The sequence below is a fragment of the Mastigoproctus giganteus genome, chromosome 8 (assembly GCF_048544385.1).
Source record: "Mastigoproctus giganteus isolate SK-2022 chromosome 8, ASM4854438v1, whole genome shotgun sequence".
Classification (NCBI taxonomy): Eukaryota; Metazoa; Arthropoda; class Arachnida; order Uropygi; family Thelyphonidae; genus Mastigoproctus; species Mastigoproctus giganteus.
The window spans coordinates 211,043,171-211,062,218 of NC_143582.1; the positions used below are offsets into that span (position 1 = coordinate 211,043,171).

General features: G+C 39.3%; 1 protein-coding gene across 3 annotated transcripts in view; it reads left to right on the forward strand.

Moving 5' to 3' along the window:
• Positions 1–19,048, forward strand: part of LOC150082242 (protein Obscurin-like) — an 865,351-nt gene that overhangs the window by 392,151 nt on the left and 454,152 nt on the right. For all 3 annotated transcript variants that reach the window (XM_090379203.1, XM_090379204.1, XM_090379205.1), the window contains one exon: positions 17,375–17,498. In XM_090379203.1, the coding sequence (XP_090235329.1) occupies positions 17,375–17,498 (124 nt within the window). The remainder of the gene's footprint in view (positions 1–17,374; positions 17,499–19,048) is intronic.

The following is a 19,048-nucleotide window of genomic DNA, read 5'->3' on the forward strand; positions in this document are numbered from 1 at the left end:
TATATGAACAACAGCACTCAGTAGGTGAATCCACTTTCATTAAAAACTCAAGGGCACTGTTATCACCAGTTTTGGACCTATTCGGTTCGCTCCTCAGATAACTTGTAATTTCCTTTGAGCAAAGCAAAGAGCAAATGTAGAGTTAGGAAAGCAGATTATGAAAAGTCTTTGGTTAGGAATGAGAAGAAAAGTAACAAAATATTCTTTGCTTATGTTAATACCAGAAGGAAAGGTATGAACCACATTGGTCCACTAGATGAGAGAGAGAGGTGCCTCCGTAGCCAGGTGGGAAGGTGCAGCAGTGCGTAGCACACTTCTTGATTAGACCGGGGTTCTAGCCCGTCACCACCAAATACGGAGGATGCGGAAAGGTCAGGGAATGCCCACCGCATATTCCCGGAGCAATATGGCTTTAGTTGCTAATGCTCCTAAAAAAAAAAAAAAAAAAAAAAAACACTAGATGAGAATAGCATAACTATTGATGATCCTCTTCAAACTGCTGACAGACTGAATAAATATTTTGCATGTACATTCACATTTGAAGAAGATTTTAGGGATTCAGATACCAGAACCACTTCAAGTTGTAACTGGTAGCTAATGATAACTGAGAGGAAAGTGGAAGAAAAATTGTTGAAATTAAAAGTGAATAGGACACCTGGGGTCGACAGAATCTATCCAATTGTATTAAAAGAAGGTGCAAAAGAGGTAAACAAACCTTTAACCATAATTATGAGAGCATCTTTGAGTTCAGGGAAAATCCCCAGTGGAGATGTGAAAACATTCCTTCTATTCACAAAAGGGGACCAAAGGGCAAAGCAAATAATTACAGACCTGTAAGCTTGACTTCTGCTCCAAAGAAAATAATTAGAGTGAGTGATTAAATACATTTTGCAGAAACATCTTGATGGATATGTAGTTTTATGGCTTTGCTAAGGGGAGACATTGTGTGACCAATCTGATTAACTACTTGAATGAAGCTAGATTTAGGTTAGATTTTAGTAATGCTTTTGACACTGCTATACTCATGAAAGACTGCTATACTGACTGAAGCAATGTGACATTAGGGACAATTTACTGCTGTGAAAAAAAAAAGGGGTAGGTTAGTGGCAAAAGACAGAGGGGTGATTGTAGTGGGCACTGCTCTTCTTGTTCTAATGTAATTAGTGGAGTTCCTCAGCATTCAGTGCTGGGCCCCTTACTGTTTTCAATATGATATTGAAGGAGATATATCAAAGTTATTGTCTAAGTTGGCTTGCTGATTAATAATAGAAATCAAGGCATACTACTTCAACAATATGTAAAAAAATTGGACAAATAGGCTAATAAGTGGAGTTGAGTTTTAACATTGATACTAGCAGACTGCTGGTAGGACAGCTCAGAAGGTTCTATCAATAGTACACAGGAATTTTGGCAGCAGGAACAAGGAGCTGATTTTTCCATTTTATAAGGCAATGGTTAGGCTGCATATCTTGAGTGCTACATGCAGGTTTTGAAGCCTCATTTTAAGGACACAGAACTGTTGTAACAGGTGCACAGAAGAGCAATAAGATTATTCAGTGACACAAAAGGCTATCCTTACGAAGAAGGACTTCATTTCTACAAATTTCAGCACACGGAAACTGGGCACCTGTGAGGAGATTGATTGAACTAAATTTGAGCAGATTGATCAAACTAAATGCTGACGGCATACTTACTCTTTCTTGGACAAAACATATGAGGAGGATATAAACTTAAATTGAAAAAGGATGATTGCAGGATAGATGTGTAAAATTTACTTTCAGCCAGAGAATAATCGATTGTGGTAACAAACTTCTGTCTGGTGTTGTGGAAGTGGATAGTTTAAATAAAGTTAATGAAGAATTAAACAAATTATTGAAGTGGATAGATAGAGGAGGTGGATAGTTTTTGGCTAATGCTGCATAAGCTTTGCTTCCTTGCATCAATTTTTTGCAAATACTTAGGTTCTTCCAGTGATAGTGCCAGCTTTTGGCTATCAAAAAAGAAAATTGCACCATCAAGAGATGCAGCTATCATTTTTTTTTTTAAAGTCTCACTGCCATGAAGCTGTTTCAAATCCACTGGTCTCTCATCAGATAATTGTTGGGATGTCCCCATTAGTGAATGTATGCCAACACTGGCATTCCTCTTCTTATGTACAAACGACTTGCGTGCAACTCACAGATATGTACAAAGCACAAAGCTGTTGTTATGTTTGGTTATAAGAATGAGTTTTGAATGCCTTTGCGATATTTTTCTAAAGCAGATTTCTGGAGGTCACTACCATAAAACAATTAGCAGTTTCTGGTTTATTGGGTTTTTCTGTTAGTGCAGTCTGTTATAAACGGCTAGTAAACTCGATCTTATTGCATTTGCAATGATACTGATAGCTGGAATTCTGTGGGATTTTACGTTACTGTGGTGAAATGTGCTTCCCCTTCACTGAAATTTTCAATCATATAAAAATCATAAATAAATTTTCAGACTCTTCCCTTCATTCCTATTTTTTGAGCTTTATAAAGTTATTACTCCGTATCTCACTTGCATGTATTGTGTGTTAGTTGCAATTTGTGTGTGCTGTTCTTTGTTATTGATTGCTTATTTTCTTACTGTTTTAAATTTTATGACAAAAAAAAAAAATGTCAGTGAACAGAAATATCAGTTATTTACACTATTAATTAAGCTATGTAAGTAAGCATAAATTTATTTTTATATTGCTAACCTGTGGGAAATATTCTTCCGATTTTCACGCATCATTTAATGTTGTTAATTGGAGGAAGTAAAGTGTAAATTTGTGCTCAATATCTTTACTTTTATAGCCTGTGGATAATATTCCTCCTATTTTCGCTTATTAGAATAGCCATTTAATACAATTAAAATTCAGTTCGCAAACGTGATCACAATGACCAGTGCTTACTACATATAGTGAACGGTATTTTATTTTGGAGAGTCCATCATATAGTCTTTTGATCATAGATTAAATTAATTTACGTATCGTATTTAGATTAAATTAGTTTTGAATAAATACTGAACTCTACATTATTATTCATTGTATGTTTTTTCACCCTCATTTAACTCGATTACAAATCGTAAAATGCTGTACATGTTGAAGTTGTTTGGGGGTTATAATCTCAGTGCAGTGCATTGTATTGTACTGTACTGTACTGTACATGTATTTTGTATCTACAAGACCGAAGTTGGACTTGCATACAAAATGGACTTACGTAATGAAAAAAAAAAGATTCAGTAAATAAGTCGAGGAGTGCCTGTATATGAATAATGATAGATTATTCATGTGCTGATTTTTAAATAATAATGATGCATTATCCACAGATCAGCATAGTAATAGCCATCCGTCTAATGAAATACTAATTGTTGCAAAACAGTTGTAATGCTGTTGCCTCAGTTTTAGACAAATGGTAAATTCACTTTTTAGTGATGTATTTTGTGTTAAATGATATTAGCAATTTAGGTCAATCCATGGATAACAGTGTCATTTCTAATATAAGTCCAAGCCTTGATGGCCCAAAGTGGGACACTGTCACTGGAGGGGACCAAAGAAACCCCAAAGATGGAAATTGAATGCAAAGTTGAATATAATGTTTGTAATAATAATAGCATAAGAGAAATCCTAAGTCTGGCAAAACTACCAGCTGTAGGCTGATGAAGAGATTGAAGCTATGACAGAGGGAGAGACCTATAAATATCTGGTGAAGATACAGGCTCAACAGTAAGAACACAAGGAGGTCAAGGCCTGACCGAGAAATACTATCAGAGACTGAGGAGCCTGCTAACAACAAAGCTGAATGATGAGAACATGGCTAGTCATAAACACCTACACACTTACTCCTTTGGGAATATATCAATTAGACCACCATTGAGTTGAAGGAGATTATGAGATCAACTAAGATAATGATGACCAAGATGCACCAGTACCACCTGAAGTCAGCCATCGAGAGACTGATCACAGCCTGGAAAAGAGGAGGGAGTGTTTTGATAGACTCATTGAAAAACAGGAGCTTAAGAACTTGAGGAATTTCTGCCAGGAAAACACAGCACCAATCTATCAAGTCATAAGAAAGATAGATAAATGGCATATGCTACTCAACCTCAACAAGGAGACTGCACTCACACAGACAGAAGGCACTCCATGGCAGATATTACAATGACCTCCATCAAAACTACATAGGTAATATGGCTTTCAATGCATGACTCACAAGCAGAAGGTTCTTCCCCTGAGACTGAAGGATTCATACTCTCCATCCAAGACCAGTTAATCAACACCAGGAACTACAGGAAATACATTGGAGTGGCAGATGTTATGTATCAGTGATGCCACTTGTCCCCAGAAACAATCCATCACATCACCACAGGATGCAGGGTGATCACCCAGGTGGAGTACACTCATAGACACAAACAGGTCACCAGGATAATATATCTGAAACTAGTGCAAAAATACCTGTTGATCAAAGGAAGTGTACTGTATTACAAGTATGAACCCCATGCCATACCAGAGATTCCTCACCATAATAACAGACAAGATAATTTTACACAGCAGACCAGGCATAACCCTTATTGACAAGAAACAAAAAGGAAATGGCTACCTACCTGAACAATATAGCACTGCCCAACACTAGCAACCTCCAGAAAACCTATAAAGAAAAGATCAGATATTCAAAGAAATGTGGCATACAGAAAGAACAAGTAATGACTATCCCAATCACTGTATCACTCACCAGGGTGGCGCCAAAGAGCCTCCATAACTGCCTTGCAGCAATAGGCCTCTCAGAGAACATATACACAGAACTTCAGAACACTGCAATCCTGAACACCTGTAGATAGTCAGAAAATTCCTTGATTAACAATAATAATAGTATTCAGACACAACCATCCACCCCATGTGCTCCGTACCAGTACCTGTCACAGGCTGTAAAAATTCCTATAAGGAGAAAAAGTCATAATAAAAGTCAAAATAACATTATTAGCATTAGTATTAGTAGAGGCATTTGATGCAAGAAAGCAAGCTTATGCAGCATCAGCCAAAAAAAAAAAAGTAGTAAAATAAATAAATAAAAAATAACCACTTCCACTTCACCCCTCTGTTCGTTCGAAATAACTGTCCAGCTGAGCCTTAAACTTATTTAGGCTATCAACTTCCACGACAAGGGATGGAAGTCTGTTCCACCTACCAACCACCTGCTGGATAAAGGCAATTTCCGCACATCTATCCTACATCTGTCTTTCCTCAATTTGAATTTATGCCCTCTCAGGTGATTATTCTGAGCAAGAGGAAGAATCCCATCAGCATTGAGCATGCTCAAACCATTCAAGGCTTTGTACACCTCTATCAGATCACCTCGCTGGTGCCTAGTCTCCAGACACTGTAATTCGCAAAAATTAAGCTTTTCTTCGTAAGAGCACCCTTTGTTCCATTCACTAATCTTGTTGCCCTTCTCTGTACTCGTTCCAGCAGCTCTACAACCTTCTTGAAATGAGGCCTCCAGGCCTCTATACAGTACTCTAGGTGTGGCCTGACCATTGCCTTATACAAGGGAATAATCACCTCCTTATCCCTGCTAGAAAAATTCCTATATATCATTGACAATACACCATGAGCTATTCTTGCAGCCCATCTGCACTGCTCAGAGAACTTCATATCTGCCTGCAAAGCACCCCCAGGTCCCCTTCATTCTCTACCACTGTCAGTGTAGTACCACAGAGTTGATACGTTGCTCTGGGGTTGCTGTGTCCCATATGTAGTACTTTACATTTGTCAATGTTAAACTTCATTTGCCACCTCTCAGCCCATCTGCTCAACCTTTCCAGATCCTGTTGCAGCAGTATAGTGTCAGTAGTGTTCTTGACAACCCTGCCAACCTTCGTATCGTCTGCAAACTTGGACATTAAGCTTGATATACCATCATCAATATCATTTATAAATACAGAAAACAATAAAGGACCCAATACTGAACCCTGAGGGACTGCACTAATAACATTAGTCCACGATGAGTAGTGTCCATTGATTACCACTCTCTGTCTTCTCCCCCTCAACCACCCCTTTATCCATAGCAGCAATTTGCCTCCAATGCCACACTGCTCCAATTTGTGCAGCAGTCTTCCATGTGCAACAGTATCAAAAGCCTTACTAAGATCGAAGTATATAATATCAAAGTTATTCCCTGCATCCAGTTCTTTTGTGACTGCATCATAGTATCCAATCAAATTGGTCAGGCAAGACTTCCCCTTAACAAAACCATGCTGTGTCCGAGCTATAACTGAAGTCTTGTCTAGGTGATCCTGCAGTGCTTCTTTAACCAGTGCCTCTATTAATTTTCCGGGAACAGAAGTTAAACTCACAGGTCTATAATTACTTGTGTCAGCCTTTGATCCTCCCTTGTGAATTGGGGTCACATTTGCACATCTCCAGTCTGTGGGTACCTCCCCTGAGTCCAAGGAAGCTCTCATAATTATGGCTAAGGGTTTGCTTACTTCCTTTGCTGCCTCCTTTAATATAACTGGATAGATCCCATCCACCCCAGGTGCCTTTGTTGTGTTTATCTTCAACAATTTCTCCTCCACTTTACTCTCAGTTATTACAAGATTCTCTAGCTTGCTGCTAGAGTTGAATACACCTCTGGCATTCCCCTCGCTGAATAACTCCTCATGTGTGAATGTCGATGCAAAATATTCATTTAGTTTGTTAGCTACCTGAGCAGGGTCATCAACAGTTGACCCATCGATATCAAGTGGACCAATCTGATTCATCCCCTTCCTTCTAGAGTTTACATAAGTAAAGAATTCTTTGCTGTTTTTCTTCGCATCCCTTGCCAAGGATCTCTCGTAATCTGCCTTCGCCTGCCTAACCTCCTTTGTAACTTGGTTACAGATCAACTTGTATCTATCATAGGCTTCTGTGTCACATGTTAATTTGTATGTATGCCATGCATTTCTCTTCTCTGCCATATCCTCATTAGTTCATCTGACATCCATTTAGGCCTAAACCTTGAAATAATAATAATTATTATGAAATAATAATTATTATTATTTCTCGTTGATTTGTGGGGGGGTTCCCCCCTCTGATGGGTATTGCTACCACGCACACAGGGTTGTTGTTATGTCTGGTGTTACTGTTGGTTGAGGAATTCTCTTACTATCCCAGAAGTGTTCAGACTGACTTTCTGGAGTTCCTTGTCGGTACTAACATACTTACTGGGAGGCCTATTGCTGCTAGGCTGTTATGTAGGGTCTTTGGCACCATAACCACTGGTTGACACGGTGTCGGGATGGTCATTACTTGTTGCATATGCCACATCTCTTTGATCTCCTGTCTTAGGTTTGTGTACTTCCTGATTTTTTCCTCTACAGTTTTCTGGAGGTTGCCAATGTTAAGCACCACTGTATCAATCAGATAGGTAGGCTTTTCCTTCTTGTCGATAAGGATTATGTTTGGTCTGTTGTGGTTATTGTCTTGTTCATTATTATGGCACAGTCCCAGTACAACTTGTGAGTTGGGGTCTCTAGTACTGCCTGGGTTCATACTTGTAATATGGTACACTTGCTTTGAACAACTGGTATTTCCTTACTAGCTTCTGATGTATTATCCTGGCTACTTGGTCGTGTCTACAAGTGTACTCAGTCTGGGTGATCACCTTGCATCCTGTAGTGATATGTTGGATCGTTTCGGAGGCTAGGTGGTATGATTGACATGTGTCATTTGACACTCTGGGCTCCTTGGCAATGTATTTTCCATAGTTTCTGGCGTTGATTACCTGGTCTTGGATGCGAGCATAAATCCTTCAGTGTCAGGGAAGAGCATCCCACTTATGAGCCATGCATTGGAAGCCATTTTATCTATATGATCTTCATGGAGGTCATTGTAGTGTCTGCCATGGTATGTCTTCTTTACCCATCTTTCTAGCTTCATTTGTGCCATCTTTGTGGGAGGGGACTCCTCACTTAGGTTGAGTGAGGTAGGGTGCTTGTCTGGCTTCTTATTGCCTGGTAGAGTGCTGCTGCATTTTTCTGGAAGTAATCCTTCAGGTTAGATATCACTGTTTTCTGTTGCTCAGTGAGGTCTGTCAGGCCCCTTCATCCCATTTTCTAAACTATTGGTAGTCTCTCCTTGGCTGACTTTGAGCGGTGTTGGTAGCTGGTATCATTGTCCTTGTCTTTTTCATGATATCATCCAGCTCTGAGTTAGTCCAATCTGTGATCCCAAAAGGAGTATGTTAGTGCTGGGACTGCATAGGTGTTTATGGATTTAATTGTGTTCCCTCCATTCAGCTTTGCTTTCAGCAGGCTTCTGAGTCTCTGATTGTATTTTTTGGTCAGGCAGGCCTTGATTTCCTTGTGCTGTTACTGCTGAGCCTGCATCATTCCCAGGTATTGGTAGATCTTTCTTTGTCATGGCTTCGATCTCTAACCAGTCTGCAGCTGGTAGTTTTGGTTGACTAATTTTCCCTGATGCAATCATTCGATGTTGCATTTGTCTAGAACAAATTCCATCCTGATATCATTGCTGAATCCTTTGGTGATCCAGAGTAGCCACTGGCAGAGGTGAAAGAGATTCTTGCACTGCTTCTATTAGAATGAGCAGAAGCCTGAAAAACATGATGCATGATATTTCAGAGACTGCTGGCAGCCACTGCGGTACAAGTAAATACATGGGTTGTGTTAGGGTAGCTAAGAATAGAAACAGGTGCAGGTATACTTGCGTGTACACCAATGCTAGGAGTTTAGTAAATAAATTTGATGAATTTGAGGTATTGCTCAAAACATCAAAGGCAGATATTGTTGGGATATCAGAGATGTGGTGTCACACAGATATAAGGGATGCAGAACTGCAGTTTGGGGAGTACAACGTTTGTTATTTGTTATTTGGTTTTTTTTTTTTTTTTAGGAGCATTAGCAACTAAGGCCATATTGCTCCGAGAATATGCAGTGGTCATTCCCTGACCTTTCCGTATCCTCCGTATTTGGAGGTGACGGGTTCGAACCCCAGTCTAATCAAGAAGCGTGTGCTACGCACTGTTGCTCCTTCCCACCTGGCTACGGAGGCGCCGGAGTACAACGTCTACAGGAAGGATAGACAGGATAGGAAGGGGGGAGGGGTTATGCTATTAGTTAAGAAACACATAAAAATCAAAGAAGCGAAGCCAGTCGACATCGCTGGACAGTGCAGTGTTGAGTCAGTTTGGTGTGACATAAGCATTGGGAGATCAAAATTGAGAGTAGGAGTGTGCTATAGACCTAATGACTCTGATGAGTATAATAAGAAACTGTACAGGGAAATAGAGTGGGCCAGTAAATCAGAGAGTCTTATAATGGGGGATTTTAATTTCCCAGATATTGACTGGAATTTGTGGGTTGGTCACTCACACACTAGCAAGGCTTTTGTGGATTTATTGGATGATTGTTTTCTACATCAGCATGTTCGGGAGGCAACTAGAGGAAGTAATACTCTGGATTTGATTATCAGCAGTGATTCTTCATGCATTAAGAATCTGCAGATAAAGGAACCACTAGGTGGCAGTGATCACAGTGTGCTGAAGTGGGATTTACTCAAAGAGGTAACTACCATTAGGGATAAAGGGAAGGGTTATTGCTTCCGTAAAGGCGACTACGATGGACTGAGACAGTATTTAAATTCTATACAATGGGACCAACTGATGATGTTACCAACAGCAAATTCAAAATGGGAAGCATTCAAAGAACTTATCTTGGAAGCTACTAGGCTTTACATACCAACTAAGAAATATTGTTCAAGGTTTAGGCCAAAATGGATGTCAGATGAACTAATGAGGCATATGGCAGAGATGAAAAATGCATGGGATACTTACAAATTAACACATGACACAGAAGCCTATGATAGATACAAGTTGATATGCAACCAAGTTACAAAGGAGGTTAGGCAGGCGAAGGCAGATTAAGAAAAATCCTTGGCAAGGGATGCAAAGAAAAACAGCTGAGAGTTCTTTACTTATGTAAACTCTAGAAGGAAGGGGATGAATCAGATTGGTCCACTTGATATTGATGGGTCAACTGTTGATGATCCTGCTCAGGTAGCTAACAAACTAAATGAATATTTTGCATCGACATTCACACTTGAGGAGTTATTCAGCGAGGGGAATGCCAGAGGTGTATTCAACTCTAGCAGTAAGCTACAGAATCTTGAAATAACTGGGAGTAAAGTGGAGGAGAAACTGTTGAAGATAAACACAAGAAAGGCACCCGGGGTGGATGGGATCTATCCAGTTATATTAAAGGAGGCAGCAAAGGAAGTAAGCAAACCCTTAGCCATAATTATGAGAGCTTCCTTGGATTCGGGGAGGTACCCATAGACTGGAAATGTGCAAATGTGACCCCAATTCACAAAGGAGGATCAAAGGCTGACACAAGTAATTATAGACCTGTGAGTTTAACTTCTGTTCCAGGAAAATTAATGGAGGCACTGGTTAAAGAAGCACTGCAGGATCATTTAGACAAGACTTCAGTTATAACTCGGACACAGCATGGTTTTGTTAAGGGGAAGTCTTGCCTGACCAATTTGATTGGATACTATGATACAGTCACAAAAGAACTGGATGCAGGGAATAGCTTTGATATTATATACTTGGATCTTAGAAAGGCTTTTGATACTGTTGCACATGGAAGACTGCTACACAAATTGGAGCAGTGTGACATTGGAGGCAAATTGCTGCTATGGATAAAGGGGTGGTTGAGGGGGAGAAGACAGAGAGTGGTAATCAATGGACACTGCTCATCGTGGACTAATGTTATTAGTGGAGTCCCTCAGGGCTCAGTGTTGGGTCCATTATTGTTTTCTGTATTTATAAATGATATTGATGATGGTATATCAAGCTTAATGTCCAAGTTTGCAGACGATACAAAGGTTGGCAGGGTTGTCAAGGACACTACTGACACTATGCTACTGCAACAGGATCTGGAAAGGTTGAGCAGATGGGCCGAGAGGTGGCAAATGAAGTTTAACATTGAGAAATGTAAAGTACTACACATGGGAAACAGCAACCCCAGAGCAACGTATCAACTCTGTGGTACTACACTGACAGTGGTAGAGAATGAAAGGGACTTGGGGGTGGTTGTGCAGGCAGATATGAAGTTCTCTGAGCAGTGCAGATGGGCTGCAAGAGTAGCTCATGGAGTATTGTCAATGATATACAGGAATTTTTCCAGCAGGGATAAGGAAGTGATTATTCCCTTGTATAAGGCAATGGTCAGGCCACACCTAGAGTACTGTATACAGGTCTGGAGGCCTCATTTCAAGAAGGATGTAGAGCTGCTGGAACGAGTACAGAGAAGGGCAACAAGATTAGTGAATGGAACAAAGGGGTGCTCTTACGAAGAAAGGCTTAAGTTTTGCAAATCACAGTGTCTGGAGACTAGGCACCAGCGAGGTGATCTGATAGAGGTGTATAAAGCCTTGAATGGTTTAAGCATGCTCAATGCTGATGGGATTCTTCCTCTAGCTCAGAAAAATCACCTGAGAGGGCATAAATTCAGATTGAGGAAAGACAGATGTAGGATAGACGTGCGGAAATTTGCCTTTAGCCAGCGGGTGGTTGGTTGGTGGAACAGACTTCCATCCCTTGTGGTGGAGGTTGATAGCCTAAATAAGTTTAAGGCTCAGCTGGACAGGTATTTTGAACGAACAGAGGGGTGAAGTGGAAGTGGGTTTTTTTTTTTTTTTTTTGGCTGATGCTGCATAAGCTTGCTTTCTTGCATCAAATGCCTCTACTAATGCTAATGCTAATTCTTCCTCTCACTCAGAATAATCACCTGAGAGGGCATAAATTCAAATTGAGGAAAGACAGATGTAGAATAGACGTGCGGAAATTTGCCTTTAGCCAGCGGGTGGTTGGTTGGTGGAACAGACTTCCATCCCTTGTAGTGGAGGTTGATAGCCTAAATAAGTTTAAGGCTCAGCTGGACAGGTATTTTGAACGAACAGAGGGGTGAAGTGGGTTTTTTTTTTTTTTTTGGCTGATGCTGCATAAGCTTGCTTTCTTGCATCAAATGCCTCTACTAATGCTAATGCTAATGCTAGTTGCTTTTTGGCTGTCATGTAGAGATTGATGTCATCAATGTACATCAGGTGGGTGAGAGTGTACAGGTTTTTCCTTCCTTCTTTGAGGTTATATCCATACTTGCTGCTGTTGAGCATGGTGGATAGCGGGTTGAGTGATAGATAGAACCACAGTGAGTTCAGGGCATCTCCCTGAAAGATTCCTCTCTTGATGGGGATCGGTCTGGTTGTGATGTTCTCAACCTTAACAGTGGTACTCATTTTGCCATGGTTGCTTCTAGGATGTTTGTTACTATCAGATTGACTTTGTAGATCTTCAGCATCTCTATTAGCCAGCTATGAGGCATGAGTCAAAGGCCTTGCAGTAATCAATGTAGGCTGTGTACAGGTTGTGGCACTTCTTGTAGGCTTGCTCTATAACTGTGGCATTTATGGTTAATTGCTCCTTGCATCCTGTGCTCATCCACTTGTATCCTTTCTGCTATTCAGCCATTATGTTCTGGCTTTCCAAGTGGTCTGATATCTTCTTGGTTATGCAGCTGGTCAGGATCTTGTACATTGTTGGGCGACATGTAATTGGCCTGTATTTCACTGTGTTGTTTCTTGTATCTTGGTCTCTAGGCTTCAGATATATGATTCCTTGAGTAAGAAACTTCGGGATTGTCTCTGGGTGCCTTATCACTTCCACGAACTACTCTGCTAGGTGCTTATATGTGCAAGTGAGCTTCTTGTACCAGTAGTTGTGGATGTTATTCCTGGGTTTGCCAGTTGTGAGAGTTCCTTGATTGTTTTACTTCTTCGTCCCCAATCTCCTACTCTCTCATCTCTTGTACATCCTTGGTTTTCTTCTGTTCTAATTCTATTCAGGGGGCCTGACTGTTATGGCTTAATTCACTGCTCCATGTGTTGCCCCAGAACTCCTTGGTAATCTTCTGCTTGGGTGGTCCATTTCCATCTTTCCCATCTTCTCTGAGACTCCTGTAGAAGGCTCTTTGGTCCTCATTGAAGATTTGGTTTACTTTCCTCTGGGAGCTCTTTGTATCAGCATAGTTTCTTGTTGAATGTGAGGAGGTACTTCAAGTATTCTCCCTTTCTCTGATTTTCGGTCTCATGTTTCCTGTGAATGCTGTCTCTCTTGAGGATGCCCTTTAATTTTTCCAATCAATTTCTTACTCCTTTTACCCTGTTGGTACTGGTCAATTGAATTAAGAGTCAATATCTTGACTCTTAATTCTTCTATCTTCTGCTAAGGTCTTCTTTCCCATGCTGGCAGTTCCTTGTTTTTTTCAGTTTTGCTGATAGTCTCTCATTTCTTTTCCATTAATCCTAGTGGCTGCTATGGTAGCACAGTATACAGCTGTGTGGATGGCCTCCAGTGTTGCACCATTGTTCTTGAGGTGATGCAGTATTATTTTTCGATTGAGGTGGTCTGTGACTCTCCACAAGATTCTATTGGGTCTCTGCTTTGGTTTCACATGGATCTTTGTGGGGTTCATTCCTTCAAATTCTCTTAGGTCCTTCTTCTTGTACCAGTAGTTGTAGATGTTATTCCTGGAGTTTGCCAGTTGTGGGAGTTCCTTGATTGTTTTACTTCTTCTTCACACCCCTATTATTATTATTCTGGATATCATGACCTCGTCTGTTTCCACTTCAGCTGCCCTGGATTGTATTTCTTCTTGCTCTTCCTCCTCTGATTCCATGTTGTCCATATTCTTTGTTCTTTGTAGTTGTTTGCTCATGTCCTGTTTGATTTTTTCCAAGATTGCAAGAGCTATCGGGTTCTTTATGAATATAGTCCTTCTCTGGTCCACTATTCGCTGTTCAGTGACCTGAATATTGAGGAATCATTTCAACCACTTGGTATGTAGTCTCGACATGTACATTGTCATTTCAGTCTCGAGCTTCGTTATTTCATAGTATGAAAGCATGATATATGTATTCATTTCGATGCTCCACTTCATGCGTTGGTGTTTTCTTACTTCCTGGGTGGTCACTAGTACAGTTGTGCAGGAAGCACTTCCATTTGGTGGGGCTGGATGGTCTTGTCCTTGTCTTGTGGTAGCCATACGGGGGACAGCACCACTTGCTCCACGGTCGTCCTTGGGAGACTGTCTCCAACTTTTTTGAGCCAACACCTCTGCCTAAGGCTTGAATGCAAGTGACTTCATCCTGTGCCACACTTGATGCAGTATAATTATTTCTGTTTGATATCATCCATCTATGGAGGTGGACCTGTTTAGCTTCTGCTTATGTCCAGTGGTAGTGTTAGTTCTTGGGAGTGACACCAGATGGTGCCACTATCTGTTTTAGCCGTCACTCCAACTTGTGGGAGGTACGTCCACTGGAGCAACTTTTGCAATGTTTTATTTATTATTATTTATTTTATTATTATTATTATTATTCTAATTTATCACTATTATTATTATACAGGTCTCCCAGTGTGATGGAGATGCATTTGCTTCCGGCAAAGCACGACTGAAACACGGGTCCATCAGGCTGGTAGTCCAGTATCGTAACCACAGGGCCATCGCACCACTATTATTATTATTATTATTATTATTATTATTATTCCTCCTCCTCCTTTTCTTATTCTGTGGCAGGAATATTCCATGAAAGTAATTGGTTATAGGCAAGCAACACTGAACTGAAGTGGAACACAATTGCTTTTTGAAGTTCTGGATTGGGAGAGGATGGATGTGTACTCTGAGTGGAGGTCATCTCATTAAAAAATGAATATTGTATTATATTATATTATTTTACATACAGGTAGTCATAAAGTATTTTTCCACTTTTAAAAATTAATAGTTTATTGTTTAAAAAATTATTTGAAATTTGATCACCAGGAGGCTAAGTGATTTATTCAACCCAAAGAAACAAATTAGCTTTTGTATTCCTTATAAAAAAGAATGACTCTGTGATCAGAGAATTCAAGTGCGGACTACAAAATGGGAGCCATAACTTAAGTAACCAAGTTCAGCCAAGTTCTTTTAAAATGTTCCCTATTGATAAAGAACTTTTAATTAAACTTTATTGCAAGAATAGTGATAGTGTTATTGCAGCCCTCAGAGTGTATTAAAGAGAAAAAATGCCTCCTTGATCAAGAGGAACCATATTAAATATTGTAAGATGATTTGAAGAAGGCTACCTAAGCCTAGAAATGGTCATCTGTCAGCATTACAAGAAGTGATTTTTAAGAATTAATGAGGTACAACAAAAACAAGCCCAAACAAATTTGTTGGGATTGAAGTAATATTATATCAGCATCCATATGGTATCACAACATGATGTAGTAGTAGTAGTAGTAGTTGTAGTAGTAGTGGCATTTGATGCAAGAAAGCAAGTTTTTGAGCTTATGCAGCATCAGCCAAAAAAAAAAAAAAAAAAAAATTACAAAACAATTCCGTCCAAATGTTTGTCCAGTTCCTCCTTAAATTTATTTAACTTATCAACTTCCACAACAACAGATGGAAGTTTTCTCCAGCAATTAATCACCTGCTGGCTAAAGGCAAATTTCCGCACATCTATTCTACATCTGGCTTTCCATAATTTCAATTTATGCCTCCTTAGGTTCGTAATCTGAACAAGTGGAAAAATCCCATCAGAATTCAGCGTGCTCAACCCATTCAAGGTCTTATACACCTCATTGTGATCACCTCGCAGGTGCCTAGTCTCCAGAAGCCTCTCTTAGAAAGAGGATCCCTTCATTCCCCTCACCAATCTTGTTGCCCTTCTCTGTACATGCTCAAGCAAATCTACATCCTTCCTAAAATTAGGCCTCCAGACCTGTATGCAGTACTCAAGGCATGGCCTGACCATTACCTTATACAGAGGGACAATTGCCTCCTTTTCCCTGCTAGCAAAATTCCTGTATATCATTGACAAAACCGCATGACCTGCTCTGGCAGCCTGTCTGCATTGCTCAGAAAACTTCATATCTGACTGCACAATTACTCCCAGGTCTTTTTCATTTTCTACCACCTTAAGTGTAGTACCACACAGCTGGTACGTTTCTCTGGGGTTACTTCTACCCATATGCAGTGCTTTGCATTTGTCAAGGTTAAACTTCAGTTGCCACTTCTCAGCCCATCTGCCCAAATTTTCTAGATCCTGTTGCAGTAACACACTGCCATTACTGTCATTTACAAGCCTGCCAACCTTTGTATCATCTGCAAACTTCGACACTAAGCCTGATATACCTTCATCAATATCATTGATAAATATACAAAACAACAGTGGACCCAACACCGAACCCTGTGGGACTCCACTAATAACATTAGTCCACGAAGAGTAGCACCCATTTATACCTTGTAGCAACTTACCCCTAATACCATTGTGCTCCAGTTTGTACAGTAGTCTTTCATGTGCAACAGTGTCAAAAGCTTTCCTGAAATCCAAGTATATAATATCAAAATTATTTTTTGCATCCAGTTCCTTTGTAACTACATCAAAATATCCAATCAAATTTGTCAGACAAGACTTTCCCTTAACAAACCCATGCTGTGTCTGAACTATTGCTGCGGGTTTGTCGAGGCGCCTCCGTAGCCAGGTGGGAAGGAGCAGCAGTGCGTAGCACACGCTTCTTGATTAGACCGGGGTTTGAGCCCGTCACCACCAAAAACGGAGGATGCGGAAAGGTCAAGGGAATGACCACCGCATATTCCCGGAGCAATATGGCCTTAGTTGCTAATGCTCCTAAAAACCAAACAACAACAACAACAACAACAGCGGGTTTGTCTGGATGATCCTGCAATGCATCTTTAACCAGTGACTCCATTATTTTACCCGGAACAGAAGTTAATCTAACTGGTCTGTAATTACCTGTGTCACCCTTCAATCCCCCTTTGTGAATTGCTGATACATTTACACATCTCCAGTCCGTGGGGACCTCCCCTGAGTCCAAGGATGCTCTCATAATTATGGCTAAGGGTTTGCTTACTTCCTTTCCTGCCTCCTTTAATATAACTAATGTTATATTAAAGGAGGCAGCTCCTTGCTTCAGCTTTGAAAATGATGTCCACAAAGATTTCAAAACTTCATCAAAATTGGCTTTTAAATGTTTGGGTTTTGAAATGTTTTCTGTAAATTTTTTTCCAGCTTGTTTCAGTAAACTCAATCATTTCTTGCCTTTAAAAACTTACTTGGAGTGCAGTATTGTCCAAACTTTTATTATAATTATAAAATATTTAAATTACTAGAAATTTATTTTAAAATAAATTATAGTAAACATTTAAACAACATAAAAATTAAATTAGGACTTTTTTTTTACAAGTTAGTAACAGTATGAAGAATTTTAAAATAAATTGCACTTTGAACTATAATTCATTTCTTTTACAGAAGATACCAGCAATCATGAACCCCCAAAATTTATTCGCCGCTTAAAAGACCAGGTTGCAGTAATTAAAGATGCAGCTCAATTAGAAGTGAAAGTATCTGGAATTCCAACACCTACGATTACTTGGTAATGGTTTATTTTTGAAATATTGTAAATAAAATGAAATATATTTGATATAGTTGCAGAAACGAAAAGCATAGGAAATTATCTGCTATTAGAAGTTCACACTATGCATTACATTTTAATGGAGTAAAATACAGCAAGACCTTGACAACTGTGAGTTTATCATTTATACATTATGGGCCAGTTACCTAGTCAGTAATCTCCAGGACAAATTAGTAGTAATAGTAATACACAACAAAGCTAGGGTGGGGCATTTGGTGTGAGACTCAAATAGTTTTTCAGAAAGATAAATAAATACTCTTTATTGTACATTGAGAAAAACCTTCTGTTCAAGGGTTCAAAGTACTTGTTTGTTTATACTCTGCCGTAACCAGCAGGTCAAAGATATTTACAATAAATTGGAAATGCAATTGTTAATCATATTTAGCAATCACAGGCTTGAACCAATGTCCATTCAAAGGATGTTTGCTACTGCACTCCTGCTCCTGACCATTCAGCTATGTTTTGAATCCATATATGTGTACTCAGAAAAGTAACTCACATTTATAATGGTAAAAAGGAGCAAGAAATAATTCAGAATTGTTCACTTTTTAATACTACACAACTGTGAAAAGTCTATTTTTATATTGAAAGTATATTTTTAATTACTTTTTTAGAATTACCCACTACTAATTTTAAGTTCTCATTTCATAACACTTGATAATTATATGCAAGAATAGGCTTAATAAATCCTAAAAAACATTTTCTTTTATTTTTTTATGACCAGACTTCTTCAATAACAAAACAATTAATACAGGTTGAAAGTCAAACCAATAATGAAGGAAAACTAAAATTCGCATTGATGTCACTTTAATAGATATTTTAATTTTTAATTTGTTAAGTTGTTTTGGTGGACATTTACCACCAAAGTGTCCTGTAGGGAGTTAATAACACTGGAATGAGTGGATCGATTTCCTTTGGAATCTTCAGCGTTTGCTCTGGTGAAGCAAAATTTGCAAATTCTAAAGAAAATTGATCTGCTGATTCTAGAAATAGCAAAATTGTCTCTCTCACATCTCCTTTGAAAGATATGCTGAACTTTTAGTAACTTAATGAATGACCTATTTCAAATATCATACAATAATAACTTATGCTATCTTATCCATTCATAGCTTGCTGATAATAGAGATCTTCAGAAATGTAAACAATTAGTAAATCTGTACTTCTAACACTAGAGTGAAAAATTCACTGTTTCAAACTTTTCCTTAGCTTGGGGTACAAAGAAACAACTGAGAATGTACTAAACACTTAAGATTAATTATACTGTTGGCCAAGTACTTTGTATTTCCTATTTAGATATTAGCATTAGCATTAGTAGGGGCATATGATGCAAGAAAGCAAGCTTATACAGCATCAGCCAAACACGCACACGCACGCACGCACACGCACGCACGCACGCACACGCACGCACGCACACACACACACACACACACACACACACACACACACACAGTTCTCATTTCATTCATTCATTCAGTCTGAAAGTTTGTCTAGTTCTTCCTTGAATTTATTTA